Source organism: Bacillus rossius, chromosome 1, assembly GCF_032445375.1.
Source record: "Bacillus rossius redtenbacheri isolate Brsri chromosome 1, Brsri_v3, whole genome shotgun sequence".
Lineage (NCBI taxonomy): Eukaryota > Metazoa > Arthropoda > Insecta > Phasmatodea > Bacillidae > Bacillus > Bacillus rossius.
Window position 1 is genome coordinate 266,597,778 of NC_086330.1, and position 15,926 is coordinate 266,613,703.

Consider the following 15,926-nt stretch of genomic DNA (forward strand, 5'->3'; position numbering starts at 1 on the left):
CGCGAGCTGCAGAGTAGGGGAAGGGGAAGCGGGCCGGCGTGGGAGAAACGCGACTCGCGGCGGGCCAGGTTTCGGTTCTACATGCTACACAAGCACTGAAATAACATTACATACATAAAAATACAAATACAAATACAAATGAATAACACATTACAATACACAACATGATATAAAATACGTGGCCGTTCGTGGGCGGTCCAGGGCGCACACGGGTGCGTCCCTGATCAAAACACTATCACTGCACTACTAAAGCAAGAGAGGCCGCTGACGAGGCATAACGGCCTGAAGGAGCCGGTGAGACACTTGAGTCGTCAGTATCTTTACATTATAGTGGGAGGGATCTTGTACTAAATGTCGTAAATCTTGTAGAATTATACAAAAATTCAGTTGATTTGACTGCTTTCAACATAAAATTGCAACAACTACCTCATTATTTTAATGACAAAGAAAAAACTGAATTGCTAACAATGCCAGTAGATACAATGTGGTGCAAAATTGCTGAAACAACAGACTTCAATAATCGGAAAATATTTCCTAACCTTGGTTATGTTGCGAAATTGGCATTAACATTTCCACGCTCAAATGCTGAAGCTGAAAGAATATTCAGCACTGTAACGACACTAAAACTAAGAAAAGGAACAGTCTTGGTGTAGCACGAACACCTCAAACTTCACAACAAAAAAAAATTGTATGAAAATGACGAGGAGTCTTCTCCTGGAACTACTGACATATAAATATTTCGGAAACAGGAAATATACTGTTAATTGTGACTTTCAAGATTTATTTCTTGTGATCCTCATGTTAATTAGGTGAATATTTAATCTTCGTGTTTATTTCTTCAGCTTATTCATGCAATTTAAGTGATTGTTCATTTTTTATGTACGAAAAAGGTGAATTTATAACTTGTAAATAATATTAACAGTTATCAATAACAATTATTTGTGTTATACCAGCGTCCGGCGATACCGGTACATAATTTTAGCACCTCTGTGAGAGGGATTTTAGAGAGAATTTTCACACTTCAATGAGGGAAATAAGGGAATTTTTGTCATCAGATGCGGGAATTTGTAACGTTACGACCGACCTGGCATCACTTGTACGGTGGATAATCTTTGACTTGTACCAAGTAGTTCAGTAAAATTTTCTATGAGTATCAGTAAAATGGGAATTAACTGGTTTAAATTTTAACTTTTATTGTGAAAATTTCTTGATTTTTTGAGAATATAGAAAGGCCGTTAAAATAAGTAATTGTTAGTGGGTTTATGAAAAATTCTAGGTAATAAATGCAGTAACATTGCAGACACGACTTAAAAGCGTCCTATTATATTGTATTTTTAAAATGAAATTGCTTAACTTTGATATATCTTTACTATTTGTATGATAATAATTTTCACATAAGTCTTTGTTTTCAATTTTTTTTATTATTGTATTGTTTGGTATTAACAATTTAATCAAGTATTATTAAAATGACGAGTAAAGTGTTAGAAGCCTGGGAATCCGTAACCTCAAATTTGCCCGATAGATCAAATGATTGGTGGGCGAAATTATCAGAAAAGTATGAGGCGGACGGAAGAAGCTACCATAATATTGACCACTTGACCGAAAAATTGGAACATTTTGAAAACGTCAAGAGAGACTTAAAAAATCCTAGTGCAGTGTGTTTGGCTATATTTTTTCAATAGTAAGTTGAACAATTTTTTAGAAACTTAGGGTGCATGTGAAAGCTTTATTTTGCGCGAGAGTGTAAATTTAGAGAATGGTGTTTTTTTCCCCATTTTTTTATATTAATGAATTTGTTTAATCAGTTGGTTTTAATGAGAGAATTCTTAGCTCTTGAGATGGCATTGAAGTTGACTCTCTGAACTGTTGGTCTTTAGAACATATTTCCTTCAGTTTGTGATTGTAAAATTAATTATACCGTTAATACATCTATATTGAACACCATTTAATGTACTACTTTAACTGGTATAAGTAGTGGCTGGTTTACTGTGGCATGCTGTTACTTCTTTTTTAACTCCCATTTTCTTCCATGTGGATGTTAGTAACCTATGGAATTAGTCCGGAATCAATACGTACATTTTTCTATCTGTCACCTGCCAGATTGTGGGATGTGAAGTGCTTATTCTCTCTTGACAATTGATTGTTTTTCAGCTGACTGCCATCTGTCCATGCCATTGTTCAGTAATGTTTGTGCTACTTAGGAACTGTTTAGCATCATAACCAATTGTCTAAATAGCTTATTATTCAGATAGTCAGAAGGGTAATTTCTGATGTTCATACCTTTTGTCAAACTTAATTTTAGATGCAAAAAAATTACAGTAACTAGGAAAAGTTTTACAACAGTTAAAATTTTCGGTAAATCTGTTTGTACGGATTAGCGCCAAAAAAAATCGTACAAATATGAAATAACTTTCATTATATGCTCTTTTACGTCCTCTTTTCAAAACTGCCTGCGGAGATTAAAAATTCCAATTACTTTTGGAGATATCGCCGTTCTTATTTTGCAATACAAGCCCTATGTAATCATTCAACAGACGCCATTTTATATTTTGCCGTGTGTGCGTGAATGCCTAAATAACAGAAATTTCAAAATAAACGGAAATTAAAACTAATATTAATTAATTTTACTTGTATAGTTTTAAGTATTTATAATGTAACTGACCTGACCTAACAAAACGGGACAAAGGTAGATTAGGTCAGGTCAGCTACAGTATAAATACTTTGAAACTGAATGGACATTAAAAATAATAAAATTAATTTTAATGGTTGTTTACTTTTAAAGTATTTATAATGTAGCTGACCTGACCTAACAAACCGGGAAAAAGGATGAACAGTAGGAACTCACGTAATTTTCTTTTTACGTGATGTAGTCGTTCAACTACGTCGCGAAAAAAAAAAAAATCATACTTGTAAACAAGCAACAATGGTGGGTAAATATGTAGTTGGGCGGTATTTGCGAAAAAAAATGTTAAAAATCCGAAAATAACTTTATTTTATGCCCTTCAACGTCCTCTTTTCATTAAAAGTGGCGGAGGTAAGAAATTCCAAATACTTTAGGAGATATCGAATTTTTAAATTTCATCATATGTAGTTGAGCGGTATTTGCGAAAAAAAAAATGTTAAAAATCCGAAAATACCTTTATTATATGCTCTTCAACGTCCTCTTTTCATTAAAAGCGGCGGAGATAAGAAATTCCAAATACTTTTGGAGATATCGAATTTTTAAATTTCATCACAATACCAGTGCCGTGATGTGGCGGTTAACATTGTTTCTTGTTTACGTACGAGGTACGAGTATCCACTTTTTTTATTGGATAATGATGTCGCGTGATTGTTCGTGATAGGCCAGAATTCAAACGAACCAATACGTGATTATTTAGTTCATTTGTTGTTTAAAACAGTGTTTAATTACCGCCTCCAATTTAGGTGAGTTTTTAACGTTTCTAATTTTAAAGTCTTATTTGTGTTTTTGCGCAAGTTATAAGTAACAAAAAAAAATTTACGTGAGTTGTTACTGTGCATCCTTTGTTACGGGTTTGTTAGGTAAGGTCAGTTACATTATAAATAATTTAAAACTAAAGAATAATTAAAATTAATTCACAAAATTTTTAATGTCGGCTTAGTTTGAAAGTATTAATAATGTAACTGACCTGACCTAATCAACCATTTTATTAATTACGCATTGACGATTCACGTATTCACGAACACACGGCAAAATAACAAAAATGGCGTCGCTCGAATGGTTCCGCAGGTCTTGTATTGAAAAATTAAAAAAAATTCGATTTCTCCTAAAGTATTTGGAATTTCTTATCTCCGCCGCTTTTAATGAAAAGAGGAAGTTGAAGAGCATATAATAGAGGTATTTTCGGATTTTCAACATTTTTTTTCGCAAATACCGCTCAACTACATATGATGAAATTTAAAAATTCGATATCTCCTAAAGTATTAGGAATTTATTACCTCCGCCACTTTTAATGAAAAGAGGACTCTGAAGAGCATAAAATAAAGGTATTTTTGGATTTTTAACATTTTTTTTCGCAAATACCGCCCAACTACATATTTACCCAATGGTGGAACGCAACGCGGGAAGCCTACGATTCACTCATCCTGGACATACCCGAATACTCACGTTGGCAAGCCTTCTTTCAACAGACGAGAGGCAAACGCCCGATCGTGCATCTTCGTTTTTTTTTTTTTGTTTATTGTAAATAAATATGCAACTCATGAAAACTAATGGTCAATTAGGTTATGTTAGCTACATTATAAATACTTCAAAACGTTGTGGATTGTTGATTTGGTTAGGATAGCTACATTAAAAATACTGTGAAATCATGTAAACGGTTTCCTAGCGCTGGATAGTTACATATTAAAAAGTTATTTGCTAAGCAACCATAAAATGATTTTACAGTTTTTTTAATGTAGCTATACTTACCTAATATAACCAACCATCCACAGTGTTTTAAAGTATTTTTAATTACTTCTTGCTAATTTTAAGAAAAGAAGGCTGGCCAACGTGAGTATTCGGGTATGTCCAGAAGGATGTGTGAATTGTAGGCTTCCCGCTGAACGCCGCATCAGTGCACATCACGAAAATTAAAAAATTCCATATCTCCTAAAGTATTTGGAATTTCTGATCTCCGCCGGGTTTAATGAAAAGAGGAAGTTAAAGAGCACAGAATAAAGGTATTTTCGGATTTTTAAAATTTTTTTAAAAAAAAAATCGCCAAAAAATGAATATTAAAAAATTCGATATCTCCAAAAGTAATTGGAATTTTTAATCTCTGCAGGCGGTTCTGAAAAGAGGACGTAAGATAGCATATAATGAAAGTTATTTCATATTTGTACTATTTTTTTTGGCGCTGATCCGTACAATACAGATTTACCAAATTTTCTGGTAGCTAAATACAGCACAGTCTTAAAATTGATGTACGTTAAATATGTAGTTGAGCGGTATTTGCGAAAAAAAATGTCAAAAATCCGAAAATACCTTTATTAGACGCTCTTCAACTTCCTCTTTTCATTAAAAGCGGCGGAGGTAAGAAATTCCAAATACTTTAGGAGATATTGAATTTTTAAATTTCATCATATGTAGTTGAGCGGTATTTGCGAAAAAAAATGTTAAAAGTCCGAAAATACCTTTATTAGATGCTCTTCAACCTCCTCTTTTCATTAAAAGCGGCGTAGATAAGAAATTCCAAATACCTACTTTAGGAGATATCGCCGTTCTTATTTTGCTTACAAGACCTGTGTTTATCATACGACCGTCGCCATTTTTTTATTTTGCCGTGTGTTTGTGAATGTCTAATTAATGAAAATGGTCGATTAGGTCAGGTCAGTTACATTATAAATACTTTGATACTAAGCGTACATTAAAAATAATATGAAATTATTTCAATAGTTCTTTAGTTTTAAAGTATTTATAATGTAACTGACCTGACCTAACAAACCAGGACAAAGGATGAACAGTAACAACTCACGTTAAATTTTTTGTTACTTATTACTTGCGCAACAATAAAAAATAAGACTTTAAAATTATAAACATTAAAAACTCGCCTAAGTTGGAGGCGGTAATTAAACACCGTTTTAAAACAATAAATTAACTAAATAATTACGTATTGGTTCATTTGAATTCTGGCCTATCACGATCAATCACGTGACGTCATTATCCAATCAAAAAATAGATACTCGTAAACAAGAAACAATGCGGAATGCCACATAATGCACTGGTATAATTGTGATGAAATTTAAAAATTCGATATTCTAAAGTATTTGGAATTTCTTATCTCCGCCGCTTTTAATGAAAAGAGGAAGTTGAAGAGCATCTACTAAAGGTATTTTCGGATTTTTAACATTTTTTTTCGCAAATACCGCTTAACTACATATGATGAAATTTAAAAATTCGATATCTCCTAAAGTATTTGGAATTCCTTACCTCCGCCGCTTTTAATGAAAAGAGGAAGTTAAAGAGCATAGAATAAAAGTATTTTCGGATTTTTAACATTTTTTTTCGCGAATACCGCCCAACTACATATTTACCGAGTAAACATTTAAAATAATTTTTTTTTTTTGGAATCTTGCCAAAAAAATTCTACATAAAGCCATTACAATATAGCTTGAACTGTACGGGTACTGGATCTTCGTGCACAAATAAAATTTAGCTCCAAAAGTTCTTGCAATTAAATTGTTTTGCAAAGCCACAATCATCCAAATCTATACAAAGATTATCAAGATTAAAATGCTGAAATCATCCTGAAGTTTTTAAGTTCTTACATCCACCATTTCTTGAGTGTGCTACCAATATTCACACTTAATCGTGTGCAAAGATTAAACATCTCATATTTCATTATAATCTTATAAACATTTTTCTGTGACAAAGAAAAATAATGTCTGAGTGTGAAATATGCCAGTGCCATCTCAAGATTAAATACATTCATGTTTCCTCTTATTCCATGTATGGTAGGCCAATTTTTTTTTGCATTGTTGTTAGCAATTCAAGTGTTGGATGCTAACACCTTAGAAAATTCCTATGATATGTTAGCTTGATATTTGCACGTTTATCCTTAATGTTTTGGGTAGAGAATGAATAGCCACAGGGCCACCACAAAAAACACAGCAAAAGTTTATGATTTGTGCTGTGTATACTACCTCCAATGTCATTTCATCACTTGTGAAAACCAATATTTCCATGTTGCTCTCGTGACTTGTGTTTATTTTTAGCATCTATGATATGCAACTGTCTACCAGTTCACTAAACGTACTAAGGGTCGTCTCACACGCCACATTGGTTTTTTTTTTTCATCATTATGATTCAAACACTAGTTACTTTATTTTAATTTGATACCTCCATTGCATTTTTCATTCTGTCACAAATATTTTCAACATGTATTTAGTCCGTGTAATATAGTGGATGTAAAATGACATTAAGTCGTCTTAGTTATTATCACTTGCGTGTCTTTTTACACGTGAATATCTGTTCAAAGTGTTTATGACAGATCAACAAATGCAAGGGAGGTATCAAATTTAAATATTTAAATAATATAATAATAATAATAATAATAAAGCTTTAATTTAAAGTAAGGATGAAAATATTAAAATAAAATTAACATGGTGTGCGGGACCGAGCAGCCATTCTGAAAAAGTGGCTGATAAAAGATAGAGTACCTATTTTTGATTAGTTGCTGTGTTCAAACACAGGCTGATAAGAAGAAAAAAGAAAGAAAAAGAAAAAAAGTGAAGGTGAACATAAAAAAATTATTTGCAGACATCTATATTTTCCTCATTAATTTGGTTACTACAAAAAGACACAAGATGGTCTAGAATATAGATGATCACATATTTTTATGCTGATAATCCATTTGATTATCTGAAGGAAAGTAGACTACAGTAGTTTGGATGCAAAGAAACTTGGATAGTAGTCATTCATTTCCATCCATGACTTCTAATAAGCCATTTTGCCTGTTTTGAGTGACATCACCATTAAGGACACTAATCATGAAGTTAATTGAAATATGTTAAGCCTCAATAATTTTTCTTTAGGCCTTTTGAATCATACTTGGCAGCATTTTGATTAATATTGCTCTTGCACAAGAAAAAGTGACAAAATAAACTAATTTTATATAAGAGCATTAAAAAATTTTCATCAGTTTAAGGTGCAAATGTTTAACATTGCATTTGAAAGAAGAAGAAAAAAGAAAATTGTTTGATGTTCAAGGTAATACGAATAAAACTTACATATTATATTTAAAAAAAAAACTAAATAAATTATAAGGTTGTGATTTTTTCTTCAGATACAATAAAATTAATAATTTGTGTGATTTCATGAGGTACGAAAATAAAATTCTGAGTAGGCTGTATTTTGGACTACAGCCACCAGGGATTTGTTTCATGAATTACCATCACGCTGAACGGGAATGTTGTATGTGAAATAAATAAAATAATTTAACAAATTTAATGTTGCTTTAATTTTTGACGACGTAAATTCAATGAACTTCTTACTTATGGTTTATAAACAATATAATGTTTCTGAGTGTCTGCAAAACTGTGAAACGTGACCTTGAAGACTGTAAGATTTATTTTTTAGTATTTGCTGCGGACTAAATCTATCAGCCTTTATTCCATTGCCTCACGGGTCTCTTTCTTGAGAGTTTGGTGGCTGACAAAAGAATTGCAACAACAAACCACTACAAAACTCGGCCCATCGTTCAGATGCACTGGCTGAACTGACTCCATATCAACATCAGTATCATTACAGAGCATATCCACATCCATTACCAAATAATTTTCTACAGTCACAGTCACTTCTGGCTAGGTAGATCCCTGAGTCTTGCTTGAGAACAAATTTGGCACCTCATTCAGGGGCTTGTTTTGCCCAGCTGGCTCATTTATCTCGGCTACTTTTTGCCTCATTCGAAATATACTGCACTTCTGCTTGGACTATTTCTCTTTTTTTCTTTTCTCCAATATAACCGGTTTTTGCTTAGGCATTTTGCAATTAATGGCTCCAAAATCAAAGTTAGTAACTTTATAGTTATTCCACTCAACTAGCACCACTTAGTGCTCACTCACGAGCAACTTAAAGTTTAAATCACACAAATCGGTTGATTACTTTTGGAGTTACAGCTCTCACTGACTTCAATTTGACGCTCCCTACCAATGCTCATTACGTCATCACAGCAAATGTTAACTGGGCGCATCGTACATAATGACCACGAGAAAAGTCTGCTCTTTTAAAATACATTTACTTCAACTCTGTAGCGGTGTCGAATCCCTAGTTGAAGTGACACCCAACCAATATTAAAGACATTCGTATTCCTGTCGGAAATTCAAGTAAAAAAATACCAGTAATGTGTAGCATCTAACCTTGGTATCCAGCAAATTCATGTGTTCTCGTTTTGAAAATACACTTATAATACAAAACTCTTGATACAAAATTTAACATAGATTTCTTTATGGTAATGCCGAGCATGATAAATATATGCATATTGTGTTTTCAACTACATTTCTGGACGCCAATCACATGTAGTTCCCGCACCTACTGCCATAATTTGTTGCTGAAGCAGCTACAAAGACTACTGAATCATTTGATTAACAAATCAAAATTTTAAACTTTATAATGTAATGGCTCCGATAAAAGTGAAAGACTTAAAAAAATACTAAACCCCGGCTTTGGACCTGATTTTTGACAAGGAATTTTATTAAAATGCTTCCTATCCTGTTAAAATTCACTAAACAGTTAAATACTATTATGTTTACCGTTGGCTTTGTAAACTTTGGCACAGATGGCAGCACCGTGGTTTATTTAATATTTCAGTTCTTTGACTTCCATTACATTCACAAAATTACTACAACCAAATGCCATATACAGAGAGCTAAGATGTTACACATGTTAAAAAGAAATAAGAGTATCTGCTAGGTTGCAAAAAATTAATAAAAAGTCACTTTTATGTTACAAAAATGTTTTAAACATCATTAAAGACTTGATAGTAGTAGCTGTTATATTGCAAGAAGCACATTAGTCACATTTATACAAAATAAATTTATTTTTAACTACATATCTTGTATCTCATACTTATAAACTTTGGTAAAATAATTTTTTTTCTCTCACTTATTCCCACGTTGACTTTGTACATTCTAGTTAGTTTTAGTTGTGTATGTCCACGTTATGTGTGGTAGGAGCGGTGTGTTATCAGAGAACTATGAAGTCTCACTTTTTGCATTATTTTTTATTTAAGTTGTTTCATCCAAATTAACTCGTTCTTTATTACCAGGTGATAGTTTATTTAAAAGTGCCAAAGGGTTTATCATTTCCGCTTTAATGATTGTAATATCTCTGAATTTGATAATGTTTTCTTATTAATGTTTATGTTGTTTCCTAAGTAGGTTAAGAGATCATTAATGTAAAAACTATCATGCTTCATTTTTGTTCTTACAGGGAGGGCCATTTATTTTGGCTGTTCGTATAATTTGGTCCAGAGTTTGGTGAAAATTTTGTGTGTTGCAATTATATAATAGCATTGTCCCCTTCATTTTCAATATGTTATGTTAAGAGATATTAGTTATGAGTAATTGATTTTATTAAATCAAACTTGTATACTCATATAATTACATGGATATAACAAATCTGTTCTTATGTTGTCCACAGCATTTACCTGAAAAATAATTGCGTTAGTTTGCATATATCAGAGTCTTTTGATTTATGTCGCAGAGTTTCGAGATACTGTAGCACATGTGATGCTCTCTCTGGATTTGTGACAGGGACTTACCCCTTCAATTAATTCACAGTAATAGTGGCTTTCTTTTCTATTCTTAGAACAGATTGATGTGTGACCTAATTCCGTCTTTAATGGGGTCGGGAATTTTTAAACGGTACCTGTGCTTCCCTCTTAAAGCTTAAGAGAGTGTGGGTCTTGTAAGATCATGATTTTCTTGATAATAGTTAATATTGGACAACTATTTACACTTAAACTGCCAATGAAAAAATTTACTCACGTTAAGTTCTCAGGCAATTTATTAGATGGTAAAAATGGTTTTCTTTTCAGTGACTTCCTTTTTCTCTGTAACTGTAAAGCAGAGTTATAGTCCACCACGTACTTGACAAAATATTACACAAGGCCCAATACTCATCTAGTATGTTTTGTCACTCATCTTCTGTAACTTTCAGGCTACATTTTAGTCTGCACTTTTCACCATTAAGATCACACTAAAGTTATTTTTTCCAAACTTTTTTTTAATCTTAGAGCAAGAAGTGTAAGCATGACCGGAATAAAATAGTTACTTGACAATTTTTTTCTTCCAGATATTTTTTTAATCATCTCTTTTTCCTTAATTTTTTTGGCTCTTCCTCGTGTTGGATACTTGGGTTTGCACTTATTAGAGTCCCACCAACATTAGATTCTGAATTATTTATATAATCAGTATAATCATCTGAATTTGAAGAGTTACCCTAATAGTCTCTATCTTAATCAGTTTAATCTGAAGATTAAATCCTTGTGGATTATGATATTTAGTTATAGGCCTCATTGTTTTGTCTACATTGTTTTTCCTTTACATTTTTAATGATTTCCTCTAACAAAATTTTTTCCTTGCTATTCTGTCCTCTTTAGCATCAACTGCCTTTTCAATTCTGTCTTATTTTACTTCAGTTTTTCCAATATATCAATCTTCTTTTCAACCTCGGCTTTCTCTGTAATTTCGGATGGTGCAGTTTGGAATTGATTTAGTATTTCATCTTCCTCTGCTTATTTTTTTCTAAAGTTGTTGATTCATTTTGTAACACCATGGTCTTAAAGGCTTAAAAGAAACTGTATAGGTTTAAGGCTTTAGCACTGCATAAGCCTTAGATGAAGTTTCGTCTTTGTTTTTTTATCTGAAACATCACAGAGTATTTGCTATTGATTAAATAACATAACTGTGCGAGTTTATTTTAAAACAAAACAAAAAGTAACTGTAAACTAATCAAACACAAGACAATACCATCGTGCCCTGAAAATTACACTTATTTTAAACACAAATTTTAATATCAAGTAAAGTTAGTTCATCTACTTACCTAGTTAGTTTGGTTTTAATGTTGTTTTAATGGTTGTGCCTGGGCATGTTGCTCCCTCAAATGGAAAATTTAATATTTTTTCCATGTTTTGGTAATAATTGCAAAATAATAATTTTTTTCAGCTAAGTAGTCATTTCCGAAAAGAGCATAAAATTTTAAATGTCACACCTTATTTAGAATAATCCTGGGTTTGGAAATGATTGTATAAAAAAATGTGCACAATTTAAAAAAAATACTTAACAAGGCTTTGATTAAATCGTCAAGAAAAACGATAAAATGCAAGTAACATATTAGGGAAGAGTTACTTATCAAGAATAATGATTTGACTCAGAATGGAAGAGTGACCAAACAGCCATTCCATGCTAAAATGAGCCTAAGTACTATTTTGTAAATTTGAACATTTTTTTTTATATACTACAGAACATAAGTCTTAAGTATTTGTATTTTACATACAAAAAATTTTAGCAGCATTGGTAATTTTGTATATGTTTATTTTCTTAAGGAAACTATCAGCTGTGTGTATGTTGACCACCTGAATAAAAATGGGCAAAAGTTGGCAGCCTTGCTTTTTCCCTCCTTTTCTACAGTCTTGTGAAGTGGTTAGTGTTTTGTAAAGAAGAAGTGTTCTTCCACATATTTGTGCTGAATGCTGAAAGCAGGTAATGTTATATCAATAATTAGAGCATTGTGAAGTGTTATCATTTCCAATTGTCACACTTGTCCATGAAAGTAATCTGAAGTTTACTTTATTATGCATTATGAAATTGAACATGTAGTGTAAGTTCTTTATAAGTGAGGTTAGGTTGCTTATTAATTTGCCTGCAAGTAAGATAAACTTATTCAGTTTCTGAAATACAGAAATAATTGATAGAAAATTGTTACACCCGTCCTTTCAAATTGTTGCAGGTGCCACAAAAGATAATTATTCATACAAAGAATCTGTTCCAGTGTATAAATACAAATTGCATGTATTATGTACACTATTTATGAATTATTTAAAACAAATTGGATGGTTAGAAGGTTAAAATTAAATAATTTGTGTTTTATTATTGCAGATATGAATAAAGAAACGGATAAGTGGAGAGTTTCAAAACAAAAATTGAGACGAAAATTAAATGAAGATGCAGAACGAAAACAGGCACACTTATTAAAGGAAAGGGTGAGAGATAAGAAAAGGCGGGAAGTTAAGAATGATTTTTTATCTCAAGACAAGAACAAATTGAAATTGAAGAGACTGATGGATGCTGAAAGACAAAGAAGGCATAGGCAAAATAGACTGCAAAGTGTCAAAAATGTGTCTCAGCTTGGGTCTTACAAATGCGTCCAGTCACTCGGCAAGGCTGTTAAAAGAGTGTAAAAGGTGCTACCGACAAGCCCCAGTAAAAAACAAGTAGTTGTGAAAAAACTCATCACAGAATTAACAAATGTTCAAAATGCTGTTTTCAAAGTGACACCGATTCCAAAAAAGCCATGGAACAAAACATCAGATGAAACTAAAGAAAAGGTAGTCCAATTTTACAACATAGATGACATCAGTTATCAGGCACCAGGAAAGAGAGACTGTAAATCCGTCAAGAACCCCAAGACAGGAGTACGAGAACTAAAACAAAAACGGTACACGACCATGACGGTGAAAGAAGCCTACTCTCTATTTCAAGATGAATACCCACAAGTTCAACTAATGGTGTCAAAGTTTTACGAACTCAGACCATCGTATGTACTTACTTCCTCTGAAATGTCACATACCTAATGTATGTGTCTGCAGATACCATGCAAACTTTACATATACCTATTGTGACAGCACTGCAACAAAATATTAACGGCTTTCCAGCAGATACAACAGAACTACTCAACAAACTCTGTTGTGATGTAAATTGTGAGAAATGTATGACAGACTTTTGTAATAATTGTGTTGGCGAAATTCAGAGTTTTATGCCCGAAGACTGTGATTACGACAAACACATCACATGGACACAGTGGAAAGATGTAGATTGTCGGCTGAAACTTATAGAAATGGAAGGTTCTGTTGAAGATGCTATGATTGAGCTGCAGGGAAAACTGAAAGTTTTCAAGACTCATTTTTTTGTAAAGAGAGTGCAGTCCAAACATTTTGAGAATAAAACAATTGATGTTACTAAAGAAAATGCTGTTCTTCAAATAGATTTTGCAGAAAATTTTGCAGCAGTTACCCGGGACGAAATCCAGAGTTTGCACTGGAACCATGAGCAAGTCACCATTTTTACATGCTGCGCTTGGATTAAGAACACAGCCGGGGAGAAATGTTGCAGATGTTACGCCATCGTCAGTAATGACCTACTTCACAAAAAAAATGCTGTCTGGGTTTTCCTCAAGGAAATTATCAAGGAATGCAGACGTGTAGTGATAAATACAGCTGAAGATTTGTATCACTGTGCAACAAGGAATGCGAAAGGTGTAAAAGTTCTGTTCGTATCTAGTGAAATTATTTCTCAACACAAGAAATTTCTGGATGATAGATGGGAAACGGTACAACCAATTCAAGGTTTACAGTCAAAACATTTTTTCAGATCTTTGGGTAAATCCACCATTGTAGTTGGTCGTACAGCTGACTCTGAGTATGATACGTATGTTATTTTCAGTTTGGCAACAAAACATTGGCTGCACTATAAGGATATATACTCTGAATCAGAGGAAGATCAGTACACAACAGAACATGCAACACTTTTGCCTGCAAATGCTGAAAATGTGAAGCAGGGAAGTTACGTACTTGTTGAATTTGTGAGTGGAAGTGTAAAGAAGGAGTTTAAATACAGATACACTGCAATTTGTCAGGGTGAAACTGAAGAAGATGGTGAAGTGAAAGTAATGTGTTTGAGAGTGTGTGATATAGAGTAAAGGCCCAGATTTTCAGAATGGATGAAAGTGATATATTTTATGTTCAATTTGAGCAAATCATTGGTACCTATTCTTCCAGAACCAATCATTAAACTTACTGGAGATAGGTTGTATTATGAGTTTCCTACGAGTGTTGATGTCCGTGAAAAAATCTGAATGAACACAAAAATATATATATTTTTAAAAACTTTAATTTGTAGCATTTTTAGTAACATGCATGACTTGTGGGTTTGCTTCCTAGCTGACCCAAGGAAAATTTTCCTCCTTAAAAAAATTCATTATGTAGATTTGTCAGTAAAATTCACAATGTCATACCCGTCTTTAGATGAAGTGTCACGTCCGTACTATGGATTTGGCTTCCAAATATAACAAATCTTGAACTACACAACTTCTTCTATTCGGATATATTATTAACGACTTGTCATTATTTAGTAAAAAAAAATTTAATCCTCTAACTTTATCCAGTTCACAGATTTTTCTTGATAAGAGCCTGTTTCTTAATTGCAAGGGCATGCTTTGTCACACCCGTCCTCAGACTTTAAATGTTTGATTACTATTGTAAATATTGAAATTGTGCAACTATACTAAAGGGAATTAAATATAATTTTGTGTTTTACACAGCCGCACTATTATTTAAGATTTTGACTAATATGTGAATACATATTTCGCATGAAACTGCCAAACAGCATCATCCAAATGTCACACCCGTCCGCTTGGAATGGCTGGAAACAATTTTTTTTTTATTAAAAGTATTAAATTCTTTAACAATAAATGAACTTTTAGTGAACATTAAATTTAATTAACATTTTAAGAAACACTAACTTAACTCAAAATGTGGTTCTATTTAAGATACATGATGAACAATTTTGAAGCTTACCCTGACTTCAAAAACGTCAAAATTTTAAATGTGACACTCTTGACAATAAATTATTCAAAAAAATCTGACACAAACTTCAAATGTGACATGTTTCCTCAAAGTTATTTCCTTCCTGGAGTGAGCAGAATATTTTGAGTAGTGATGATTTTCCTCATGTATCAATATGAAAAACATATGGCAAAAATGACACAAGTGCTATCTATGTGGCTAGTTTTAAAACTGCTTGTAATGATCTTCTATTCTAGAGATATACCTCTGGCAAGTCTTTTAATGCAATAAAACAAAAAAAATTAAGTTCTCTTGTTTTTTTCATGCATGAGTAATATGTAAGCCTGCTGCCTATTTTCAGTAATGTTTTGTGGATTTTTTATGTGCAGTTTTTACTATGATCCAAAGGAAGTTGATTGTGAAGAAAAGAACATTGAATTCTTCAAGCAGTTTGCAGATGAATGTAACATTCCACAGGTATGAGAAACAATCTTACTGGATAGATTAATTACTTTTATTGATCACTGCTAGAGCATGTCTAATCCTTAGGCCAGGGACACATTGTCCAAACGCTTGTCCGTCCGTGCAATGCCCTCTCGTGGTTATATTGGAACACTAAAACTAATAAGGAGCGCATATCAG

At 32.7% G+C, this 15,926-nt stretch overlaps 1 protein-coding gene across 1 annotated transcript in view; it reads left to right on the forward strand.

Annotated features, from left to right (window-relative positions):
- The first annotated feature begins 1,092 nt into the window (after positions 1-1,092).
- LOC134527575 (uncharacterized) overlaps positions 1,093-15,926 on the forward strand; it is a 30,141-nt gene continuing 15,307 nt past the window's right edge. Inside the window, exons 1-2 of the mRNA XM_063360376.1 lie at positions 1,093-1,681; positions 15,674-15,761. Coding sequence (XP_063216446.1) covers positions 1,467-1,681; positions 15,674-15,761 — 303 coding nt within the window. The 5' untranslated portion in view covers positions 1,093-1,466. The remainder of the gene's footprint in view (positions 1,682-15,673; positions 15,762-15,926) is intronic.